At 40.7% G+C, this 16,824-nt stretch overlaps 1 protein-coding gene across 3 annotated transcripts in view; it reads left to right on the top strand.

Annotated features, from left to right (window-relative positions):
• Nucleotides 1-16,824, top strand: part of FHIT (fragile histidine triad diadenosine triphosphatase) — a 1,529,906-nt gene that overhangs the window by 1,220,208 nt on the left and 292,874 nt on the right. For all 3 annotated transcript variants that reach the window (XM_061396522.1, XM_061396521.1, XM_061396520.1), the window contains 2 exons: nucleotides 8,782-8,927; nucleotides 10,294-10,323. In XM_061396522.1, coding sequence (XP_061252506.1) covers nucleotides 8,782-8,927; nucleotides 10,294-10,323 — 176 coding nt within the window. The remainder of the gene's footprint in view (nucleotides 1-8,781; nucleotides 8,928-10,293; nucleotides 10,324-16,824) is intronic.

A 16,824-nucleotide genomic window follows, 5' to 3' on the forward strand; every position in this document is an offset into this window, starting at 1 on the left:
AGTGCACATACATCAGTCTTAATCTCCCAAGTCATCCCCCCACACCCCATGTCCACATATTCATTCTCTACATCTTGTGTCTCTATTCCTGCTTGCAAACAGTTTCATCAGTACCATTTTTCTAGATTCCACATATCTGCTTAAATATATGATATTTTTCTCTTTCTGACGTACTACAATCTGTTTGACAGACTCTAGATCCATCCATATCTCTACAAATGACCCAGTTCTCTTTGTTTTTATGGCTGACTTAGTCCATCATGTATATGTACCACATCTTTTTTATCCACTCACCTGTTGGTGGGCATTTAGGTTGCTTACATATCCCAGCTACTGTAAATAGTGCTGCAGTAAGCAGTGGGGTACATGTGTCTTTTTGAATTACAGTTTTCTACCCACTCCAGTATTCTGGCATGGAGAACTCCATGGACAGAGGAGCCTGGCAGGCTACAGTCTGTGGGGTTGCAAAGAGTCAGACACGACTGAGAGACTTTCACTTTTCACTTTCTCAGGGTATATGCCCAGTAGTGAGATTGCTGAGTCATATGGTAGTTCTATTTTCAGTTTTTTAAGTAACCTTCATACTGTTTTGCAGTGACTCTATCAATTTACATTCCTACCAACAGTGCAAGAGGGTTCCCTTTCTCTATTCCCTCTCCAGCATTTATTGTTTGCAGATTTTTTTTTTTTTTTTTTTTTTGTCGGTGGCCTTTCTGACCAGTGTGAGGTGGTGGTTTTGATTTATATTTCTCTAACAATTAGTGAGGTTCACCATTTTTCATGTGCCTCTTGGCCATCTTCTTTGGATATATGTATATTTAGGTCTTCTGACCATTTTTTGATTGGATTGTTTGTTTTTTCAATATTGAGCTTCAACTGTGAAAGTCACCCATTTACTTCTCCCTACAAGTGTGGCTATCCCCTCTGAGCAGCCAAATCAGTGCAGAAGTTTTGGGGTTTGCTCAGGGCAGATCTATCAGGAAAAAGATATCTGATTCTTCTCCCACAGATGACTAAGGGCTTGTGTCTTTGGCTCAAAGCATTCTCCAGGACACAACATGAGAATTCTAGAGGAAACTTGTGAGATGGTTGCCCTAAGATCCAGGTATGAGCAGAATACTGTCATTATCTTAATTCCATTGTCCTGGAATGTATCATACTCTGGAAATTAAATTTTGTTAAAATTACATTCATGCCATTTATATTTATGGTTGATGAATATTCCATGAAGTCTTCTTTGAGTTACTGCAGTGGATATGTTAATATCCAGTAAAGAAAGGTATGGCCCAAACTGTCAATATGCTTCTTTAGAATTATATTAGTTAATTTTGGGGGTAATATTTCTACCTTTCTTATTTAAAAAATGTCACAGAAGTGCCTACATTGTGAGTAGGAGATGACTTTTGAGATGCCACCTACTTTGATTCAAAACTCTGCAACTGTGCTTCTCAACTGTGCTACTTAACTCAAATTAATTGAATCTTTCTTAAAAATACTTCATGGTCATCCTGGTGTTGTTTTTTGAAGTGAATTAAGAATTATTTTAAATATTTGCAAGGACTAGGATTATTTGTTAGAGCAAATACTTCATTTTACAGGGTCTGCGGAAGTCTGCAGTACAAGCTGGAATGTTCCTTGTTTGTCATTAAACGACATACTGATCTTCGTAGAGATGAATACAGATTTTTTAAAATTAGTTCAGAAGAATGACTGATTCTTTTCTTTTTAATTCTTCATCATATTATTTGATGCTGACTTACTCCATATTCATACATGCACATGCTAATCAGCTTCATCAGAATCAGTAATATTTTGATGGTTTGATTTATTTTAGTGACTTTTCTATTCTGAATCCCTAGAATAGATCAGATATGGAAAAATAAATGGGAGCAAGCCTGAGCAGCTTTGAGAATAATATTCTGCTTGTCTTAATTAATCATCAGAATCAGTACATTTCCATTTCTCTGTCACGACTCTATATTTAAATAGTTCATATTCGTCATGGAAATGCTCATAAGATTATTTTTAAATCATCAATTATTATCCTTGATGAGCAAATTCCAAACTTATCAAAATTTTTTTAAACAGAAATGCAGCAACAATAACGATCATTTGCTGTAGTTGGGATGGTTCTCAGTTTTACAGCATCTCATTTTGTTTTCAACTCGAGCAGACGGTTGCAGTTTTTTTTTTTCTTTTTGGTTCATGAAGTGGTATGGGAAGCCCCAGAGAGAATATATGGGCCTCCTGTGACAAGCACACTCCAGCGGGTGGTTGACTGCTCAGAGGTGGGGCTTCCTTGGCAGCTCGGTGATAAAGAACCCAACTGCCAATGCAGGAGATGCGGATTCAATCCCTATGTCGGGAAGATCCCCTGGAGGAGGAAATGGCACCCCACTCCAGTATTCTTGCCTGGAAAATCCCATGGACAGAGGAACCTGGTGGGCTACAGTCCATGGGGTCACAAAGAGTGGGACATGACTTAGTGATTTTTCTGCAGAAGCCTAGCTGGGATTTTTTAATAGCATATTGGTCTCAGGTTTCCAAAAGAATAACAACAACAAAAACCCTAGAAGTTGCAAGGACTGTAAAGGCCTGACTTTGGGAAGTCACACAGCGACACTCATCACCTTCCACTGATCATAGCAAGCCAAAGGCCAGCCCAAACTCAACAGGAAGGGAAATAGACTCCAACTCTTGGTGAGAGGAGCAGTAAAGTCACTTTGCAAAAGGACATGTAGCATGGGAGGGATTCTCGTGTTTTATTGGTGGATAAATATCTTTAGACATTTCACTTGATTTCTTTCCTGAATTTTGAGTATTCTGAATTGGCTGTGTGTCAGTAAGAGTTCAGCACAGGGCCTGGAATGTTGCCACCTCACTTTAATGTGACAAAAACTCCCTACATGTTTATCCAAAAGGACAGAGACAGTCACTTCTGGACTGGTGGTGAGAGCGGAGAGGAAGAGGGAAAGAAAAGGCATTATCCAGTTTTTGGTAGTCCTTGGTGATACAGATGATGCTATGAGAAAGTCAATGGCTCCCAATAATTAGACTGTCTAACAAGCAATGGGATTTTCAGTTCATCTGACAGCCTGACTCATTGACATTGACTGTAATATCTAATCTTCCTCCGATCTGTCAGCCCAAGGGAGCCCAAGATACCTTGAAGAAACTGAAGCTCAAAGATGGAAAAGGGCGAAAACACAGGCTCTGTAACCCTCTGGCTTGCTCCTGCTGATATGAGATAGGTCTCTTATTCTTGATCCCGTTGTTCACAGTTCCTTGGTAGAACAAGGGCATTCTCAGGGCTTCCTCTGCCCAGCACTGAGCCCCCTTCCACTGTAGGGTTATATGTCTCCTTTCTTCATTTGAAGCTGAGTTTTTCTCTGGCCCTTGGCAGTTTTGCACAGTGTATTTGTATTTCAGGAAAATCATGAATCTCTTCCGTGAACAGAAGGACTCTGGCAATGGAGGGCATGCTTTTAATAAGAGGACTCACAGAGACTGAGTCATGAAACCTATAAAAAGTATAACATCACAAAGCTATACTTGATAACATGGACTTTGGACTCAGATGGACTTGAGTTGAATTCTACTTTTAGTCTCATCTGGAATGTGCTCTCTTGCACATATTTCTTATTTTCTATAAGCTGTAATTTCCTCATCTGAAAAATAGGAATTATAATAGTACTTCACTGATTTGTTGGAAAGAAGAAGTCAACGAGAGAGAGAGCACACATATAAGGGAAACAGTGATTTTGGCCAAAGGAAGAATGCCCGGCAACTTTGATGCATCCGTTTCTAGGCCATTTTCAAGGACAAAATATTCTGGTTCAAATTTGGAGAAATACCTTCTGATTTTAGAAGGTGGAAATGCAGGACCACACTGAAAAGTTGATCTAAGACCCCTAGTCAGTTAGATCTGCCTCCTCTGTGCTCCCACAACAGTCAGTACTGATTTCTATCAATAGCACTCATTCTGCATCATGGGGCTTCCCTTGTGACTTAGCTGGTAAAGAATCCACCTGCAATGTGGGAGACCTGGGTTTGACCCCTGGGTTGGGAAGATCCCCTAGAGAAGGAAAAGGCTACCCACTCCAGTATCCTGGCCTAGAAAATTCCGTGGACTGTATAGTCCATTGAGTCTCAAAGAATCAGACACAACTGAGCAACTTTCACTTCACTGCATCATGGTCTTCCCTGGTGGCTCTGATGGTAAAGAATCCGCCTGCAGTGCAGGAGACCCAGGTTCGATCCCTGAGTCAGGAATATCCCCTGGAGGAGGGAATGGCTACCCAGTCCAGTAATTTTGCCTGGAGAATCCCACAGAGGAGCCTGGCAGGCTGCAGTCGATGGTGTCACAAAGAATCTGATACGACTGAGCAACTAACACCTCACTTTCTCTGTGTCATAACAGATTGTTAATGCTACATGACAGTTTGGGATAATAGAGAGTGAACTCTTCAAAGTCAGTTACTCTGTTGCATTCATCTTGGCATCCTACATCTTCACACAAACCCCAGACTGAAAGCAGGCTATAGACGTAGGATGGATGGATGGATGAATGGGTTGCCAGCCAACCCTCTGGTTGGTTCACTCCTATTTGTGAAGTCCACTGTAAATCTCATCTGAACTTAAATGCCTTTGTTGACTTTCTTCAGCTGTGAGAAATCCCTTGGTCTACCACAGGAACTAAATCATGATTGTTGATCTTCTCTTCTTTAAAAAAAAAAAAACAGTTATTACTAAATTAATGTCTATACTTTAGATTATTGGGTGAGGCTAGATCCTGTTTGATAATCTCTTTCACAGCCTTTCAGACATGATGAGTGCTGGATAAATATATTAAATTCAACAGAGTAGGTTACCTTCTTGGAGGGTTATCATGCATGTTGGCAGAATAGTCTCTTCAGAGGTGTTAATTATGCACCAAGAGGACCCAGGAGAAAGGGTGCTCTTGTAGCCTATGAGTAATATGGGATTTGCCCACTAACAAGGCCTAAGAGTCTTCAAATTAAATTATGTTGCATCTGTGATATTACCTTAAACCAATTGGCATATAAACAGTGGCAGCAGAATTTTGAGAGCTGTCTGCTCTTCTTCAAGATTAATTTGCTTTCCCTGAGTTGTTTCTCTAGGAACAACATGTAGCACATGGGACCCACTGTCTTAGGGTAGTATGCTATTTTCTTCTTTTTAATATGAGAGTTGTGAGTTCATTTTATTTATTCATTTTTAAAAAATTTTTGAACATGCTGGGCCTTTATTGCTGTATGGGCTTTAATAGATAAAGTTTGTCCGAGACTCCGAGTATTCTAGGTAGGAACTACTATTTTCCAGGTATAAATGAGTTTTTTTTTTTTTAAAGGATTTTACCTTTATAATTTTATTTCCCTTTGGGCTCACATGAAAATTTAGTTTACATTAAAAATGAGTTGACATTTCTCTAGCTCTCATCCAACATTAATTCTAACCGTGCTTTGACTAGAAAACATACATTGCAGTCTATCCCAGTCTCGTGTAGATGATTGTAAGGTAACTGGACGTCATCACCGTTTGATCAGGATCTTAGTACTCAGGAGTGTCTGATGCAAAGATCTGGTTTGCTGTTTATTTGCTCGTTCCAGCAAGACGTAGTAAGTATCTCTGTTGTTGTAGGTGGTGGTAAATTAGCAGTAAACAAGACACATGCTTCGCTTGTGTGGAGCTTCCATTCTCATCTGGATACTTAGTAATGAAGCAACAAAAGTGCCAGCTGGTGGCGAGGGCTATGGAAAGATTAAAACAGGGGAAAGGGAGAGTGATTATAGGTAGCGGATAAACACCCTAGCAGTTAAATGCTCTTTTGAGAGACTGGCATTCAGATTAGGATCTGAATTAGAAGCAGCCATAGGAAGATCAGGGGGAATTGATCCAGTCAGAACAAATAACTGGAACAAACCTCCCCCAAATCTAGGAAGGAGCTTAGTGTGTTTGAAGAACAGAAAGAAAGCGAATACCGCAGATGGTTAGTATACATGGGCTTCCCAGGTGACTCAGTGGAAAAGCATCCGCCTGCCAAGACAGGGCATGCTGTTCGATCTCTAGGTGCGGAAGATCCCCTGGAGGCGGAAATGGCAACCGACTCCAGTGTTCTTGCCTGGAGAATCCCAAGGACGGAGGAGCCTGGCGGGCTACAGTCCATGGAGTTTCAAAGAATCAGACATGATTTAGCAACTAAACAGCGACAACACAGTCTACAGGAGAGTGGTGAGGAAAAAGAGACTGGGGCGGTGGGTAAGCCTCACTCACGATGCAGCCTATCTGAGGGTGAGACTCGGGCTCTGCTCTGGCTGTAGAGTAACTGAGAAAAGATAATTGATCCTGACTTTCTGATGCCCAAGTAGTGCCTGGAATGACCCCAGGAAGTGTGTTGCTGAGCAACTCTGCTGCTGGGCAGGTCAACTACTCACACTGCACCCAGGGGCTGCCGACCCCCACTGTGTAACGGCAGGCCCCGCTGCCTCCCTGTAGAGTGACGTGGAGCCCACGTGTGTGGGTCATTTCTAGGTGTAGATGCCCGTGTGGCCATCCTCAGAGTTCCAGCAGAACAAAGAAGTGCTCATACGTGTGACCACCAGCTGGAGTAGACACATTTGACAGTAATCTCCATTTCACTTTTTTTTTGCATCAAGATATGTGTGTGTGTGTGCTGCCGTCTATGGGGTCGCACAGAGTCGGACATGACTGAAGCGACTTAGCAGCAGCAGCAGCAGCCTGTGTGTGTGTGTGTGTTATGTGCAGATAAGATGACTTTTTATTAAAGGGTTGGGTTGCCAGGAATATTACGTCAGGACAATGTTGCCTAAATGGGTTGGTGAAAAATGTTTACCTAAATGAGAATGTGTTAAGTCTGTTTATCTGTTTTGTGACATGTTGTATTACTAATATTCAGTTAAAATGATAAATGAATGTGATGTATCACCCTGCAGTTAGGTATACACAAGATAAAATACCTCAATTCAGCCATTTTGGTTCAGTTTCATAAACAGCTGGAGTCATTAAACATTAGGTTAAGCTAAGCCTTTAGCACCAGGCAAGCAAAATGAACAGGTATTGCGATTTTTATGACATTGAAAATGAAAACCGTTTTAGATGTTATTCATATTACTAAAGTTACATTAGACACAAAGATTGCCAGATTCATTCCACCCGTTTTCACAGTCAGCAGTTGTTTAAATAAAATATCATTCCCTTCCCCACCTAGTTGCTGTGTACAGACACTGCCAACCACAGTAATTATGGATGTTGTTGGAAGCTTGCAAAGTTGTCATCTTGCTGTGGTTTGGTGAAGTCAGAGCCTAAGGGAGGGTGTAAATTAAAGCAGAGAGGAGGAAGACTGGGAAAGGTCTCTTTTAACAACGACCAAAAAAAAAAAGCAACTCAGTGGGAGTGGAGGCTGGCAATCTGCTAAAAGGAAATGAAAGGAAATTCTTCATTTCTAAACGGTTCATTGACCCATGATAATAAAGCAGCCCTGCAAAGAAGGATAATTATCTTTTTAAGTATCAGATGCCCTGTGGGTAAAGGCCTCCCTTCTCCTCTCTTGAAAAATGAACTGAGATTAAACAAATACTCCTTTTCCTAGTTTACCATTGACATGAATTTCCTGGTTATGAGCAAAAGTAATCAGTTTTCTCTTTTTCTTTTTCCCCCTTGTCTTATGGAAATCAAGCCCGCCCAGCTGAGCTCAGTGCATTTCCCCCGGGCCCTGAGTCCTACCAATAGTTTGGGGAGCTAAAGTGCTTGATATTCTGGTGAGACTAGCAATTGCAAACTTGTGGTTTTATTATGCCCCTTAGCTCCTTGGCTCAAGGCAGAAGCATGCTTTTTTTTTTAAACAAGAACAACGAAAGACATAGAAAAGAACATTAGCTTTTTTTCTCCTGCTGGTACCTGATAAATAAATAAGAAATTCAGTGTAGCTTGTGTGTGTATACATATGGATGTGTACATGTCTCTACCTGTATGCCCATACATATATGATGAGTTCAAATACAAAAAGGAAGTGAAATGTTATCGATGATGTGACATTGAATATTTATTTGCTACCCACAAATGATCAAACATGTATCCTTTTTCTCTAGACTCTTGTTTGTTCAGACCAATAATGTAAATATGTTGATTAGTCTGACTAATAGAATACATTAAGATGGTTTCAGTTGCACAGACAACCTAAATTGCTTAACCATGTGGCACATCTGCTTGTTATAAATGAAGTTGGCTGTACATTTTCAGAATGTCTACACTCCTTTAAAAAAGAAAACTGCTATTATCTTTTCATGAGCTGTTTTTCTAGAGAGATTTTGATATTAAAGTCTTAACCATGATGCTCTTCATAGAAAAACCAAATAAATATTCCAGTTGCTTTTCCAACCCAGAGCCTTTGGCTCCTTGAGAAGACTGAGCTTCAGAATAGAGTTCAGGAGATAACGGTCCAGAATAGATCGTGCCTCGTGGCATAATTACTTCAGCCAGCACTTAAGCCTTTTTGAACACTGATGTCTTTTTCTCTTAAAAGAACTTTCTCAGGGCACCACAGCTTCTCCTTCAGAGTATAATTAGCCATCAGCTCTGTTTGAACTCCTTGGAGTTCAGTGGTTGGTAAATATTTGTTCTTTTATCCCTTAGCCTTTGTGAGTTCAGGCCCTGGGCCTGATTCAGTGCTATGGGTATAAACTTCTTGGCGAAAACGTTCCCTAAAGCAAGCAGAATGTACCTTAACAGACCTCACTGCAGATGTCCTCGTGTGTCCCCTCCGGCCAGTGGAGCGCTTCCGAGACATGAGTCCCGAAGAAGTGGCTGACTTGTTTCAGGCAGCACAGAGAGTCGGCTCGGTGGTAGAGAAGCATTTCCAGGGCACCTCGCTCACGTTTTCCATGCAGGTGAGTATACAGAGAGCTCAGAAATTAGTTTTCATCCTTTTCACATTGAACTCTCTCCCGTGACAATGTTTCCCCGTTTTGTGCAGTGTAATATTGGCTTCCCAGGTGGCTCAGTGGTAAAGAATCCACCTGCCAGTACAGTAGATGCAGGAGATTTGGGTTCGATTCCTGGGTCAGGAAAATCCCCTGGAGAAGGGAACGGCTACCCCACTCCAGTATTCTTGCCTGGAGAATTCTATGGACAGAGGAGGTCGGCAGGCTACAGTCCATGGGGTCGCAAAGAGTCAGACATGACTGAGCAACTGAGCACGCATGCAGCCTGGTACTGGGTTGGCCAAAAAAGTCCGTTAAGGGTTTTCTTTAAGATGTCATAAAAAAGAAAAAGTCCAAACAAACTTTTTGGCCAACACAGTAGTTTTGTTTTTCTTTTGTTGTTTCCCTCTTACATGATTTCTTTTGTCTGTAGTTTGTCTGGAGTGCAGATCACAACCCATCAGGTTGACTTTAGGACCCACTAATGGATTGAGAACCAACACGTCTGAAAACCCCTGATGACACAGGTGTGCTTTATCTTGGCTACAGCCGGGCACAAATTCTCACCCAGGTAGTCTGGGTCCTAGGAGTCAAAAGACTTTCCTAAATTTGCGGAGTTCTAGTTTAACTTTGAAATTTCTGATTTTAAAAACAATGCTTGTTCTGCTATTCCAAACCAGATGAGCACTTACTTTTGCTTTATGTCATGGCTAATGACTGGATTTGTTTGCTTATTTTCAACTATTTCAACAAATAGTTTTGTCGAAATAGCTTCAGAAATCCCAGGGGAGAACCCAGAATAGGGAAAGAGTCCAGCTAGAGTAACACTTCCACCTTTTCTCTCAAGGTCAGAACAGCTAGGAAGGGCCCACTTTCCCTGCTGTTGCCACGTGAGAGCCCATATTCTTGCTCAATGGATTATGTTTATAGCAGATTTCCTAAATTGAGACTTAAAGTCATCAGACATTAATTAAACTACATCTGGTTTAAAGATAACCAAAAGGTATGATACTTCACCTCCCCAAACATTTCCAGTCTTCCATTAATGGAATTAAAGCCATAGCCAAAAGCAAAGAGCATGAAAAGTAGGAAGGGGGTTGGCTCACTGGATAATTTGTATCATTTTTATGCATAACTTCTCACTTACTCTCAGACAGAAATGGAGAACTGTCAGGTTCTACACATTTGAAGCTCATGGTCCCCTTGAGGAAACTATAAATTAACACACAATGAAATTGGATCTAAATTATTAATGGGCGCTATTTCCGAATAAGCAGGAGATACCATCTATCTGTTCTCACCTCTTTTTTTTTCTTTGTTTTCCTGTTTCCAGGATGGCCCCGAAGCCGGACAGACTGTGAAGGTGAGTGCTTATTATGTGCATACAAATTAATAGGGGGTGATTACGAGAACTAATAAAAAATCACACTGAGTCATTTAGAGCACATTACTGTTTCACTATGTTATCTTCGAGGTCAGAGAGACCCTAGGCATTAGAGCCATAAATCCTGACATTATAAACTTTGCCAAGCAATATGTTTCCCATTAGTTTACAAGACATTTACCTTTTGTAGTAAAATGATTATTGTCCAAATGCTCAAACAGAAACTAAATCATGGAGTCCTGAAATGCAAGCCCGAGTCCAGGGAGCTCGTGGGAGGTGGTGTCTGGGAAGCAGTGCAGATGCCGGGTTTGGATTGCTGTGTCTCCGGTGAGGCCGGGGCGCCTCTGACCGCCTTCTGGTTCTGGTTCTATGCCGTCTTTTGTTGCTTTGCTAATGTGCAGCAGAGGGCTTGCTCACGTGGTGGCCCCACATTTGGGTTGTCCCCTCACTCCTCGACCTGTGTTCCCCTCTGTTCTCTTTCTCTCCACCCACATACCTACTCTTTCCCTCCCTTGGCACTCAATACCAAAGGTCAACGTGATGTGGTCAGTGGAGCTCAGAAATGGGTTTTAAGTGTGCCAGAAGAGGGGAGGAGGATTTATTGGGAGAGTCTCTGCTTTCTTAATAAAATAAAATAAGAGAATGAAATCCTGGATGATTCTGAAGCTGAGTTTCAGTCTCCTTCATACAAATGCAAATTCCTATGCAGTTAGTTCCTAAGCCAAAATCATAGAAAAGTTCTTTTTTTTTTCCCCACCTCCATGTTAGAAATCAGAAGCAAGTTTAACTGGGGTGTTAATGTTACATTTTTGTGAAATAAGGTTTTATGGCTTTGAGACTGGCTATGAGCAAGTAAGGCAATGCTTGGTTCCAAGCGATGCCAGATAAACTTAATGTGCCTTTGATGCTCATCTGCATGTGGCTATAATGCTTAACACAACTACCACGGGGCTTTTAACATCGAATCTCTGGGAAGTTCTTTAAGGAACAAATGTAATTCCTTATGAAAAAAAAAGTTTAGGCTTGCTCCAGACACACAGTGTGATAAAGATGGAATTCTCAGCTTTTCTCAGCCTCTGTGCCTGGCTTCCAAACATGCAAATGGTAAAAAACAAAAACCAAAAAACCCCACAACAGTCTAATAGGAGTAGCTTCATTTTGAAATTGTTTTTTGAAATACAGAGACCCAGTTGCTAGACTTTAAAAAAAAATCAATATTCAGATATAAATCCCCAAACTAGCAGATGAGTTAGATGCTTACTTCGTGCAGTATCTATTTAATGGAATTCCTTCAGCCACTCACAGTAATGCTGCAAAGGCATAGGAGTAACAGGGGAGAAATTGAGACCTTGTCACGAGGCGGGTGCAGGTTGATAGAGTGCACAAATGATACACAGCTGAAATGTGTATGAGTATATGGGTTATACTATCTCAAAGCGGTATTTCAGGGTTCTGAATGGAACATTAAAACATTTCCTAGACAAGCAGGCACTGAATAGAGACAAGAGTAGATTAGTGGTTACCAAGGGCTGTAGGAAGAAGGGAATGGGAAATGAGTACTGAGTAAGGGTTTCTTTTGGGGATGATTAGTGGTGGAATTAGTGGTGATAGTTGCGCAACATTTTGAATATTTTTAAAACCTACTGAATTGCGCATTTGAAAATGGTAGCTTTTATGTTATTTGAGTTTTATCTCAATTAAAAATGGCAATAAAACTTAAAAAAGAAGCAAAAAAAAAAAAAAAAACCTAACAAGCACCGAATCTAGTATGGCTGACTACCATGGCTGTAGACTCTCTGACTCTAGCAGTGACTACTTTTTCATGTCCCAGTGATCTGGCCAAAATGTTTAATGATTTTGTTAGCTTTGGTGGTGATGATGGAGTAATTTTCAGAGTATAGCACTCAGATATAAATTGTTGAGTGTGGTTCTTATCATTATTACCATTGTATTTTACGTTAAGCTGTTTGTTTTTAGATTACAGTTTTTGGAAATTTTTTATTTTTCTTTACAGTTTTTGGTAGATTATATTCTTTTGGACATCTTTCAGTTGTTTCCTATGTGATCAGAGGATTTCTCCCATATGAATTAGCTGGGCCATCTTAAACCCTTTGTGTAATATTAAATGGCTGAAAGAAACCATCCACATGCATTCGACCCTTGAATAACAGAAGTTTGAATGGTGAGGGTTCACTTATATGGGCATTTTTTCAGTAGTAAATACTACAGTAATACAGATCAGTGGTTGGTGGAATCTGCAGATGCAGAAGTGCATGTATCTGGGCTGACTATAAATTATACATGGATTTTCCACCTCGAGGGAGGTTTGGAACTGTTAACCCCCAGGTTTTAAGAGTCAGCTGTACATACAACTGGGCTTCCCCAGTGGCTCAGCAGTAAAGAATCTACCTGCAACACAGTAGACAAGGGTTCAATCCCTGAGTCAGGAAGATCCCCTGGAGGAGGGCATGGCAACCCATTCCAGTATTCTTGCCTGGAGAATCCCATGGACAGAGGATCCTGGTAGGCAACAGTCCATAGTGTCACAGAGTTGGATGTGACTAAATTGACTGAGCATGCACGTACATACAACTATAATCTCAGTGGATGACAAAGTTTTGAAAACTGTCCTTTTAGAACAAGTCTATGTATCAAAAATTGTCTAATCTATTTTTTCTAAGTATGATTCTTACACTGCTGCTGCTAAGTCACTAAAGTCGTGTACTACCTACCTAAGAATTACTTTTCATGTTACTTTAGTAGAAAGGTTGATTCCATTTTTATTCTAAATCTACTGACTTAGAATCTTTGTGTTTGGGGCTTTTGCGTCTTCACTGTTAACACGCGCATCCTATGAGTCTTCTCAGATTGTAGATATTTACTAGTGTTGCTGTTCCACAGTAACTTCCTAGACTAGTTAAAATCACAGTTGAAGTTGCATTGCTTGCTCAGGTGATAGTGATTTAGAAAAAACTTTGGAAATTGCCACATGGCTTCTGAGAGGTCATTGACCTCTGATCCAATGGCAAACTTGGAAAGGATCATATGGGTTTCTTTTCTAAACAGGTTATGCTGCATAGTCCTGCTGTTAATAGAAATAAGTGAGATTAGTGAATTTGTCATATACCTTGGACAACCTTCAGCAGGTCCATGGATCGCCAAGCCTTGAGTGCTCAGTGACAACAAAGAGCATGTTAATATTTCAAGTAAGCAATAATAGAAAAGTTAGCGGAATATTTTAAAGTTCTTACCACTTTTTTCATTGAGGTCCTTAACTTAAAATTTACCCTGTAAAAAGCATTTTGCAAGTTTTGATAAAGTTTACCAAAAAACAGTTTATTTACCACAATCATGGTATAGAATATTCCCATCACCTTTCCCCCTCCCAAATTCCCCACGTCCCTGTGTGGTCAATCACTCTTCTCTACCTCTTATTCTTGGTAACTACTGACCTGTATTCTTTCCCCGTTTCGATTTTTAGCAGTGTCACATACCTGAATTGATACCATATGTAGCCTTTGAATCTGGTTTCTTTACTTAGCATGATGCCTTTGAGATGATCTGTTTTGCATGTATCAGTAATCTGTTCCTTTTTAATAACTATAAGCTTGTTTACATCTGAGGGACATTGGTTGTTTTGGATAATTATAAATAAACCACTAAACATTCACATATTAAAAAAAAAAAAGATAGTATGCGGTGATGGCCCCGTAACCTTGACCCTAGGAAGCCAGAAGTCAGCCCTGCCAGAGAGCAAAACTGCATCGTCAGTATTTAGCTGTTGGGTTTTGTTTTTTAATCATTTTTTTATTATTGCTTTTGGCTGCGCTGAGTCTTTGTTGCTGCACGGGCTTTTCTCTAGTTGCAGTGGGCAGGGGCTCTCTCCAGCTGTGGCGCAGGACTTCTTATTGCGGTAGCTTCTCTCATTGCGGTCCTTGGGCTTGAGAGCACAGGCTCAGCAGCTGTGTTGCACCGGGCTTAGTTGCTCTGTGGCATGTGGGATCTTCCCAGACCAGGAATTGAACCCGTTTCCCCTGCATTGCATGGTGGATTCTTAATCACTCGACCACCAGGGAAGCCCCTAGCTATTGGGTTTTGAAAACAAAATCTGACTGAGCATTTCAGATTTTGAAATTCATACAGTCAAATATTATGAGGCAGTATTTGACAACCTGCCATGGAAAACGCAATGACTATTTTGTTCATCTTTGCTTCTGTCTCTTGATATCCCACCTAATGCCTGGCTTCTAAACCATTTTTGTCTCACACTGCGTGGTAATAGCAATAAGCCCAGTAATGGTCTCTTCCTCTGAAGCAACCGTTGTTGTTAGAGGAGGTGCACCACTGAGTGAGCCTCTTGAACATGCTGTCCCTTTAGGATTTTTGTTTTGTGGGCTTTAAATTCTTCTTTGCAAAGAACAAGGTGGACTAGCTTACTCAGAGAGGCATTTGTGACAGGAAAGAGAAATATCAAACGAAAAAAGTGACCTCTTACTTCTCAGCTGATTATTCACTCTCCTGTTTGAGTTTAAAAGTAAGAGGGCACCGTTATCCACCAGGTGATTGGTGAAGCAATTTGAATATCCTACAGGCTTGAGAAATGACCCTTTTTTCTGGCCTCAACCACACACCACCATATGTGTCTACACATGCATACATATGTACATATGTATACATATCTTGATACATATCACCATTACAAGGGGCTTCCCATGCGGTGCTAGTGGTAAAGAAGCCACCTGCTGATGCAGGAGTCACAAGAGATGAGGGTTCAATCCCTGGGTTGGGAAGATCCCATGGAGTATGAAATGGCAACCTGCCCCAATATTCTTGCATGGAAAATTCCATGGAGAAGGGAGATGGTGGGGTATGGTCCATGGGACTACACAGTCAGATACAACTGAGCAGCTAAGTGCACAGCACCTCATCATGTACATATACAACCAGATGTTGCTTTAGCATTAGCCCTCCCAGACACCCCCTCCCATCTGAAGTAGCCCTCCTAAGCCCCTCACTCCCTATCCTGTTTGCCATCCTCAACTGAAAACAAAACCCCATAACCTAACAGTTGTGGGTTATGTTTTATTCTAAGACCCTACTGAGGACTATAGCCTGGGAAGACAGCCTCTCAGATAGCTCGGACGAACTGTTCCAAAGAGATAAAAGAGAAGCCAGGATATATAGGAGTTTTACTGGAAAAAAAATGTAGTAGAACATCGAAAGATTACTGATAATCACACACACAAAAAAGCTTCATCTCAGGGAATGATTTTACTGCTTTTTTATGTATGGGAAGGTGCAAGAGTCTGGCTTGTTGAAATCTCTTTGATACACATCTTTACTATCTAGGGCCAATATCCACTTTTTCTCCTTCCTGAATTCCCCTCAGGGTGCACTGTAGGAGCTGCTGCGATAGCTGATGGCTTAATGGCAGGCAACGTTCTTTGCCCAGGCCTTTTGATTTCCTTCAGGGTCTTCTTCACTGTCTTTTATTTGTTGGTATGTTACTTTTTTTTCCTGTACCATATTGTTTCTTTAGTCCCTGGCAAATGTAAGCTTCTTGAGAACCTGCATTTTGCCATTGTTTACTCTGGCTCTCTTGGGTGGCATGGGAGGAGGGTGGAGATGCTAATGATGGAACAGATCTATGCTCCTAACTTTATAGAAGCACATGATGTGTTGTATTTCAATGTGCATTCGGAGGTGTGGGTTTTCTGGAGCTTCTGTCAAGACTCTCCCTTATTCTGCCATCACTGACAAAGACCAGAATTTCCACTAATCCAATTCCCAAATCACACTTGAAAATGTAATTTCAACTAGCCACATCATTAAGGCAATGTTCTGTCCTTTAAAAGAGATGCTACTGAGTAAGTTTAATGTGAGCTTTTAGAGCAATTACTATGTGCGTCCTTAGGTGGGAGAGTGCTTTAGATATATTAAAGAGAGAGATTTATGGCAGGCAGGTAATTTAGAATTTTATAAGAGCTATTTATAAAATATGCTTGCTTACACTCTTCTGTGTTTATGGTGCTTGAATCCTCTACTTAGATATTTAATTTTATAGTGTTAACGCTGTGGGAAGTGTCTCTTATTAACTGTTGATACATTAGTGATTACTTTTTTGGATTGCTTTCGGAAGAACAAAGAAACAAATCCTTCAAAGAAATGTGATTTACAAATTAAAATAGCAATAAACAAGCTCTCCATTCATTGAAGAGTTTCTTTGGTCCCTTCCACAAGATTTGCTAATCTTTGCAATTCATGAACTTAGAGGACATTTTAGCTCTAAGGAAAAGTCCAGGAGCTAATACACTTTGACATCAGTAAGAGGCTCCATAGAAGTTTTAGTTTTATGAGTTTGGGCCAGCCTCTTAACCTCTATGAACATTTATTTCCTCATATTTCAAATGGGGGGAAACCCTAGCAAATATATTGAGTGATGATGAGAAGAAACCAATATGAAGATGGGAATAGAATGCC

Source organism: Bos javanicus, chromosome 22 (genome assembly GCF_032452875.1).
Source record: "Bos javanicus breed banteng chromosome 22, ARS-OSU_banteng_1.0, whole genome shotgun sequence".
In the NCBI taxonomy this organism is placed as follows: domain Eukaryota; kingdom Metazoa; phylum Chordata; class Mammalia; order Artiodactyla; family Bovidae; genus Bos; species Bos javanicus.